General features: G+C 31.4%; 2 protein-coding genes across 9 annotated transcripts in view; one reads left to right on the forward strand and one right to left on the reverse strand.

The window, feature by feature from the left end:
• Positions 1-1,619, forward strand: part of LOC117604657 (Myosin 10A) — a 61,415-nt gene extending 59,796 nt beyond the window's left edge. For all 4 annotated transcript variants that reach the window (XM_076689239.1, XM_034324981.2, XM_034324983.2 and 1 more), the window contains 5 exons: positions 17-201; positions 393-525; positions 616-820; positions 1,009-1,145; positions 1,389-1,619. In XM_076689239.1, coding sequence (XP_076545354.1) covers positions 17-201; positions 393-525; positions 616-820; positions 1,009-1,145; positions 1,389-1,619 — 891 coding nt within the window. The remainder of the gene's footprint in view (positions 1-16; positions 202-392; positions 526-615; positions 821-1,008; positions 1,146-1,388) is intronic.
• Positions 1,620-3,221: 1,602 nt separating this feature from the next.
• On the reverse strand, positions 3,222-7,838 carry LOC117604660 (uncharacterized). 5 transcript variants are annotated; one of them, XM_076689244.1, is made up of 7 exons: positions 7,821-7,838; positions 7,030-7,177; positions 6,825-6,951; positions 6,388-6,485; positions 4,745-4,964; positions 4,040-4,604; positions 3,222-3,552 (listed from the first exon to the last, which is right to left on the reverse strand). In XM_076689244.1, exons 2-7 carry the CDS (start codon positions 7,066-7,068, stop codon positions 3,222-3,224), a joined length of 1,380 nt encoding a protein of 459 aa, XP_076545359.1. In that variant the 5' UTR covers positions 7,069-7,177; positions 7,821-7,838. The 5 variants fall into 5 exon arrangements, with proteins under 5 accessions (XP_076545359.1, XP_034180877.2, XP_034180878.2 ...); XM_034324986.2 differs by lacking the exon at positions 7,821-7,838 and adding an exon at positions 7,706-7,786; XM_034324987.2 differs by lacking the exon at positions 7,821-7,838 and adding an exon at positions 7,582-7,712.
• Positions 7,839-8,354: the final 516 nt, after the last annotated feature.

Below are 8,354 nucleotides of genomic sequence, written 5' to 3' on the forward strand. Positions count from 1 at the left end.
TTTATACTTTCTATAGGATGTTATTGAGGAGATGTGCAACATAATATCCGTCAGGAATCCCCACGAAATGGATGAATTTTCATTATACTGTATCGTCGATGGTGATGCGTTTACTATGCCATTAGCAAGAGATGAATACGTTTTAGATGTAACTACGGAACTTCATAAAAATCATCAAGTGTTCTACCTAATATTCTGCAGGTATTCCATAAAAATTGCTTATACATTAAATAATTTAACCAATAATAAAAAAACTAATTCTTTGTTCTATAGATCCACAAAAATAATAATACTATTCTATCTACGTGTGTAATTCAAAACTATTAATTAATTCATATAATTGCAGCTGAAATAATATTTTAAATGGTTGATGCAATTTTTTTCGTATTCAGATCGGTTTGGTACTATCCCCTCAGACTGGATGCACCACTGTACATAGAAGTTGTGTTCAATCAAATTGCTCCAGACTATTTAGAAGGCCTTCTATTGGTCTTACCTGGGGAACATTTACCTCAAGAAGTCATAGTGAGTCCTTCATATCATTTTATATTTATCATAGCATACTGAACATTTTTTTCTGACGTTTTAATTAATTTTTTTCTTGATTTTTTTCAGTATGATATGGCACAAATAGCAGCTCTTTTACATAGGGCAGCAGATATGACCCACGAGCCGACTACCAAGGAAATTAAATATTTATTACCAAAACCAGTGCTCAGTTTAAGAGATCCACGACCTCAACAATGGGCAAACATGGTCCAGCAAGCATGGAACAATGTACAACATAATACAGTGGCTGCTTGCAAGGCTCAAGTACTCGGTTAGTGCTCTTTATTTTAATTAAAATCTGGGTGTATGAGTGCAGTAATATAGGAATAAAAAATATCAGGTTATTCTTTAAACATTTTCTCTATGATAGATCCCTTTGAAAATAATATGAAATACAGGATTAAATTAGAATTGTGGCTCTTTCCATGGTCCCAAATTATGGTTCAATTAATTTTTCAGAAATTTTGTGGAAGTGGCCATTATTCGGATCCAGTTTCTTCGCCGTGAAAAGGGTGCCTGAAGGTAAAGAAAAGGGTGGGGATCATATTTTAGCATTGAACAGACACGGAGTGCACTTTATTGATTTAATTACACACGTAAGTAACTTAATTATAATACTAAATTTTTAATTATCCAAACATTACTGCAAATTAAAATATTTAAAGAAATCCTTTAAATGTTAAACCTCTGATCTGATAAATTACTTCTCTGTTCATTTTCAAGATCAAAATAAACTCAAAGTAAATTAAAATTTTAATATAATCAAACAGCAGCCGATAACTGAGTAATAACAATAGAGTAAATGGACAATAATTTGCAAAATTCGCAATAAATTTCAGGAAACATTGTACCACTACCCGTATTCCGAAGTTATCTCCACCAGGAAAGTGAAATCCGAAGAGGGAACCCTTTATTTGGACATGAAATGTGGCAATTTGATGCAGCAACGTATAACAAGGCTCCAAACAGAACAAGCTCACGAAATTTCGCGATTAATTAGACAATACATCACCATGGAACAAAGAGCGACCAATGCTCAAAGCTCTGGAATTGGATTTGGCATGAGATAAAATTTTCTAGCTGCATCAAAATATCGTTTAAATTCAATTAATCACAATTCTATGCTCTTTCATCAATGATCAATTGAATAACAAGAGCATTGTAAATAGAAATTTAACAGTAACAATTGTAAGTCAAAAGAAGGTAGTGACTATTTTGTTGGATGAAGGAAGATAAATTTTGTTGTACATAGAAATTTATTCAGAATTACCACAAAACTAAGAAAAACAAATATCAATGATTTTATTCTTAAGAATTCTGAATATTTTAAGGAGAGGCTATTTCGAAGAGAGATTATTTCATCAATGAAAGAATGAAATAAATTTCCTTCCTTGAAATGGTTTCTTCATCGCCAATGAACCAGAAGATAAAAACTTTTTCTAGAAGAAAAAACTCTAAATTTAATATTTTGTTATTTATTTATTAACGAATTTGGTTGAGATTAAGGAGAAAACAAGAATACCATTTGAAAGTCTTGTAAATACATCTAGCTAGTTGCTGAAAAATAAGAAGAATAAACAAAAGCACAATAAACAATCTCAACAATAATCTAACAACATTCAATGACTTTTCAAGGGAATTTTTTTACAAGAATAAACAAATAGAAGGTAGTAGTATAGATCCAACAACAGTCCAATTTACAGTAACAATTTATTATTAATCTTAAGAGAGACTAATTATACAGTCTTGAAAAGAAGAAACCTTTGATTTTCTTCTGTAAAGTACAGAGGATGTTAATGAAGAAGATGAAGAATGCTCAAGTATCTAAGCAATTATTCTCGACTCTGTAAATACGCGTTTAGAAACGTTTAGAGAAAGAGAGAACCGAGTGAAAGAAGATAGTTAGTTTGATTTTCAAGAAAAAATCAAGAGTCCTTCCGGTTAGTTTCTTTTTTCTTTTCTCTCCTTGTGACGACAAGTTTCATGAAATCTAAATGAAAAAAATTGTTGATCACGTTGGATGATAAATATTGATGTTGAATAGCATCGATTTATTTATACAGAAGTTTAAGAAAAAGCAACGACACGGTAGAGTAATCTGAACGATTTGTAAATCCGATTAATGATTAATCTTAGCGAGTACGTTCCGATGGAGACTAACAAGCTGCGGTTATATTGTTTATCACAAGATGACATTATTATTAATAATTGTATGTATGCGTATCGATGTGAACGGAGGTGTTGATACTTTATATTAAAAAGTTTCTACATATATTAGAACGCGTTTGTTGTTCCACCCCTTTTGCTTTGTCAGTGAATTACAGGGGTGAATGACTGGGGATAATAATAACAGTTAATGAAGGTAATACATATTATATTAGTCATATTAGAAATGAGAAATTAGGAAAAGACAAGAATGGAATATTAAATTGAGGAAGGCCTCAAATATAATAATTATGATTCTTCTAAGTTATTCAAGGGTATAATTGCAAAAAATGCAATTGGATTTCTAGCACTAAAATTTAAAAAAAATTTTGAAACATATATATAAAAATACAAAATTCAACCAATTTAGCTTATTTCTAAGCTCAAGAATCAGTGTATAATTTCTCTCATACGATCAGCACCTCGAAACTTTTATTTTCTATTTCTTAATTTGAATTGAATTTCAATCACTTTCTCGTGTGACTAGGACTAGAACCTGGTGTTTTCGTTTTCATCTCTTGTGGCCAATTGCTAGCTGTATGTCGAACGTATCCAGGATCAGTTGGAGTTGAGGGTGTTCTCACGTTAGGCGTTTGGGTCCCAGTAGTTGTAGTTCTAAGCGAACTAAAACATTCTTCGAGCATTTCAATTTCATCTTTGGTTCTTTCAATATCTCTTTCATAACCCTTTGGTGGAGGTGGTACATTGAAAGACACATCTCTATTCTTCCTTTGACTCTTGGGCGACGTTTTTTTCATTCGAATTGGTACATTGTCGTATTGACTTGTGTCAGAGTATCTATGAAATGAACAAAGGAAGTGGAGAATATCATTCAATTTCCTAATTTAACCTTTTAGTTTAGTACCAACGCTTTTTGATTATTAACCTTTGGAAAACAGATGTCCTGTATTACAGTTATATCGATCCATAATTAAAATTTATTATATAAGGATTTGAATTCTAAAATTTTAATATTCAAAAATTTCAGGATTTCAGAATTTAAAAATCCTGTTACATAATTTCGAAATTCCAAGATTTCAAATTGCCAAAAATTCAGAATTAAAAAAGATTCTAAAATTGTAATATTCCAAAATTGCAGGATTTCAGAATTAAAAAATTATAAATTTACAAAATTTCGAAATTCCAAGATTTCAAATTGCCAAAAATCCAGTATTTAAAAATTTCAATTTAAAAATTTTAGAACTACAGTCATTTTGATTCGTAAATACAATTTATTATATGATAATTTGCACATTCGTATATTGACAAATGATTGCCATCTCACCTGTATCCATCAAACGTAGCTTCATCGACGTCATGTTCAACTTTCATGATCTTCACTCCGGGATTAATCATTTTCGCGAACATCGTTTCACCCCTGCTATTACTTTCAATCGGGAATCGAGGTGTATCCACTTCATCAACAGGACGTTGATAAATATCATGAGCTTTGTACACCACTGTAGGCATTTCCATTCTGTGCATCATTTTATAAGAGTCTCTGTTAGCACCTTTTTGCCTCTCAGAATCTCGATACATTTGCGAGTTTCTAAGAGCCTTTCCATTTTCAAAATTTTGAGTATATTCTTTCTGTTCTCTGTTATCTCGATTGAAATTGTCATTTTCATCATCTCCATAAGTGACTCTGGTACGTTGATTTGAAGAATGATCTTCTTCCCACCTTCGAGGATCTTCAGACACCTGTTGAACCGCGCTCTTTTGATGCTGTTCCTCTACTTTATCGAACCCATCGTTGATGTTACCGTTGTCGTCTTTTTTGGAGATTTTTGGACTAGCTTTCGGTGACTTTGTTTCTTTTTCGGTGCTTAAGGTGGTTATTTGCCGTTTCCCTATAGTATTTTAGAAAAAAGGAAATTTTTCCATTATTAACCCTTTCATTACAAAAACTTTGCTCTTAAAATCCAGTTAATTACAATAACATTACTCTAAATAATCAAATGATATCAAAATTTCACTTTTCATAACATACCTCTCTTATCAGTCAAGTGTTCTTTCATCCCTTCTTTATCCTTCTTCTTGGGAGTGCTCATTAATAAATCAGCGATAAAAACTAGCGCGGTCAATAAACACAGTGCCCCAAAAACCGCAGCATTATCTACCAAATCTTCAGGGACATTTTCTATAGACGCCATAGACAAAGCGCCAACAATGCCGAAAAGAATAACCCCCAATCCAAGGAAGAACAGCTCCTGAAATAACGATACAAAAAATACTTGAATTCTACTACCTTTTTTTTTTCAATGCAAATTTCAATCTCATTGAATGCATACAAGAATCATTGCGATCAGCCTATCCCCAGTTATGAGTCATTAAATAAATCACAACACGCTTATTACGTGGCTAGTTCTCCAAGGATGCTGTTATGCATGTATTTTTTCTAAGCTGTTTGCATTAAGGACATTTTTAACCTTGCCCCTCAATGACAGCACCGGTTAATTACCATTACCATTATTCTCACGGTATCGTTGATACGTGCGCTCTATATTTAACCGATTTCTCGCATCGATCTACATACATCGGAAAAAACGAGGAAAAGTTACCTTGGAAGAAGAATTTTTCTTTTTTTATTTGATTCAGTTAATATGTCAGTTGGCAAATGAAGAAGGAGTGTTAGTAGAAAAGGGACCTCGTACCAGGAAGGATATTGGAAATGTATAATGATTCTTCTGATTAACATCGTGGGAGCGTCTGGTGTTATACCTTGGAAGAATAGTTGCTGCTTAATTGCTGAAGAATTTCATTGATTTATCATGATACAAGATCTTGCATTGTGTAGAAATTATGCAAATAAAGTGTGGTTTTTTCCCTGGGACTCTGTCATTAAAAATTTATAAATTATGTTATCTCACGAGGAAGTTAACGTGTTCCGTGCTGCGAGAAATTTGAAAATTATGTTGTATTTATTTAACTTTCGTTTCGATTTTTTCCCACCATTTCTATTTATAATATTTTCTATGATAAGTGAAGGTTTATTATATATAATGCAAAAATTTCATGATAGTGAATTAAAATTTAAGAAGTTTTATATTAAAATATAGCACTGCAAAATTTTCAATTTTCATTGACCATTGGTGTAACTAGACAGGGACCAAGGTGGGCTTGATTCCAACAATTTTAATTAGATCTCTCGATATTCTAAAATTTCAATATTTCAAAATTCCGAAATTCCAGATTTGCAAAATTTTAGAATTCCAAAATTCCAAAATTGCAAACCTCCAATTTAAATTTCTTAAAAGACTTGGCTCACCTTAGAATAAAATCCTACTTACACCATCGTCCTTGACAATAATCCCTACGATTATTATTCACAGATACGAAATTCAATTAGAAAATGAAATTTTCATAAGATTAAATTTTTACACTTAAAAAGTTTATCAAAGAATAGAACAGAAATATACGATAAAATCATTGTCGTTGAAGGACGCAGTACCGCGAAGAAGAAAATACCTTGAACAACCGAAACAATACGACTATTAGGGACCTAGTAACTGCTTGCGTAATTCTTTACCGGGGAAGAAATGAAGAGTTCATAGAATGCATGTTCGACATTTCGTTATGACTCAGCTATTATAATAAAGGAGACAAAACTTGGAAAAGGAAATATGTAGTTACCGTTTTTCGACCATTAAGTTCCCCTGTCGCAGCAGCAATAAGAAGACCAGTTGTGACTATTATATAACCACCGCAAGTTGCTGTTGCAAGAGCGGCGCCTATATTGATGAAAGAAAAAAAATTGCGTTCTACATTTCTATTTTTCAATAATTAGTATCTGTAAATTGCATTAATAGGACTGAATAGGAATTTTAATTTTTCTTTTTCAGGATCTTCAGCTTTTGAGAAATTTTATTTAAGAAAAAGGAAATGCAAACTTTCAATTATTATAAAAATTGAAATTCTAAGATAAAGATGCAAATCTTATTTTATTTTCAAAATAGAAAATTGAATATTTCAAAATTTCAATGTTCAAAAGTATTATAGATAAATTATTCTAATTTTCAACCCTTCCTCTTAATTAATGTGAAAATATAACATTATAAATATAAACAAACCTATTGCACCCCACGTCACATTGTTTAACAGTGACCACTCTCTGCTACGACTTCTCAAATAATGGAACACCCTTCGACTCTCGTCATTAGTCACCCTAAGTGCCACCACACAGGCAATACAAAGTATCTGCAAGTTAAACATTATTTTTATCCAATATTTTTCTCATTTATTTTTAATGGGTACTTAAATCCATTTTATACACACCACTTCGATAATTCTGATAAACACTTTGCGATTCCACATATTATGAACGGAAGAACGATGTCAGTGTATAAGAAAGAGTCAAAGAAACGAACGACGCTGACCCGTTTGCATAATTTTCACTTTTCTTCGTTGCATTACCATGTAGCTTCTGTAATCACACAAAATTCATAGTATCATTATATTTAAATCGATCTATAAATTCAATAAATATAATTAGGGGAGGATTTTCTCAAAGGTGGGAGAGACGGACACCTCAAACCCCCAAATTAGAAAAAAGGATTAAAATTTTACTTTGCTGATAGTAATAAATATTTGATTGCTTTTTGTATTTTCAGATGAGGTTTAATATATTTTTTTTCGTTTAGGATTGTTAAGAAGCAAAATCCGCCACTGCTAATTGCAATTTTGTATAATTTGGCATTTTAGTTAATTTTCCAATTGTGTTAATTATTCATTATTTTACAATATCAGGAAAATTTATCTATATTCCATTCAAATCTAAAATGATTTTAATAAATTACAATAAAATAGAATAGTAATCTACTACTACACAATTAATTATCTTTCTTCACGTTCACAAATATTAATTACACAAGATTTTTTTTTCTTTGATAATTGATGCGATGTAAACATGTAAATTGAATTAGCGATTGTTAAAGAAATAATTGAAATTCACATTTTATCTCATCAGTTTGAAAAGTATCGAAGGAAAGGGTTAAGAGAAGAACACTCGAATCGCGACGCGCTCGAACGACAACTGAACAGATAGAGAGAATCGTAGTTCAACTTACACAAGCTATACCTTGTCACGTAATAAGGTCTGCGTACCTGCAGGTAACAACAATGCTACCTATCGCAAGGTGCATTGGCGCAGGACGGTGTGAATTTTCGCAATAAACACCATGGAAATGACTAACCATGTGTACCTTGAACCGGTTCGATAAAGCATTTTGTTGAAACGACGAGCATGTTCAAAGAAAATATTTTTAAAGAAGCTCTTGTTAGGTAAAATTTGACAAGTGGAAGAATTATAAATAATACAAAATTGCAATATAAATTTGTCTTTTATTTGAATTTAAATTGTGGAAATTCCATAAATTCTATCAATTCTAAATTTTAGCTGGCATATAAAAAAAAAATTGCAATATAAATCTGTCTTTTACTTGAATTTAAATTGTGGAAATTCCATAAATTCTGTAAATTCCAAATTTTAGCTGGCATATAAAAAACGAAATTGAAAAATATGTTAGTCTATGTATATCAATATTAAATTCAAAACAGTATATTCAAAGATATACATAGCGCTTACTAAAAACTTATTAAAT

Source organism: Osmia lignaria, chromosome 7 (assembly GCF_051020975.1).
Source record: "Osmia lignaria lignaria isolate PbOS001 chromosome 7, iyOsmLign1, whole genome shotgun sequence".
Lineage (NCBI taxonomy): Eukaryota > Metazoa > Arthropoda > Insecta > Hymenoptera > Megachilidae > Osmia > Osmia lignaria.

Coding starts and splice junctions, on each gene's coding strand:
- LOC117604660 (XM_076689244.1), bottom strand. CDS start 7,068: ATGTGGAATCGCAAAGTGTTTATCAGAATTATCGAAGTG. Junction 4,965..6,387: donor AACTTAATGGTCGAAAAACG/GTAACTACATAT, acceptor TCGTTATTTCAG/GAGCTGTTCTTCCTTGGATT. Junction 4,605..4,744: donor ACACTTGACTGATAAGAGAG/GTATGTTATGAA, acceptor AAAATACTATAG/GGAAACGGCAAATAACCACC.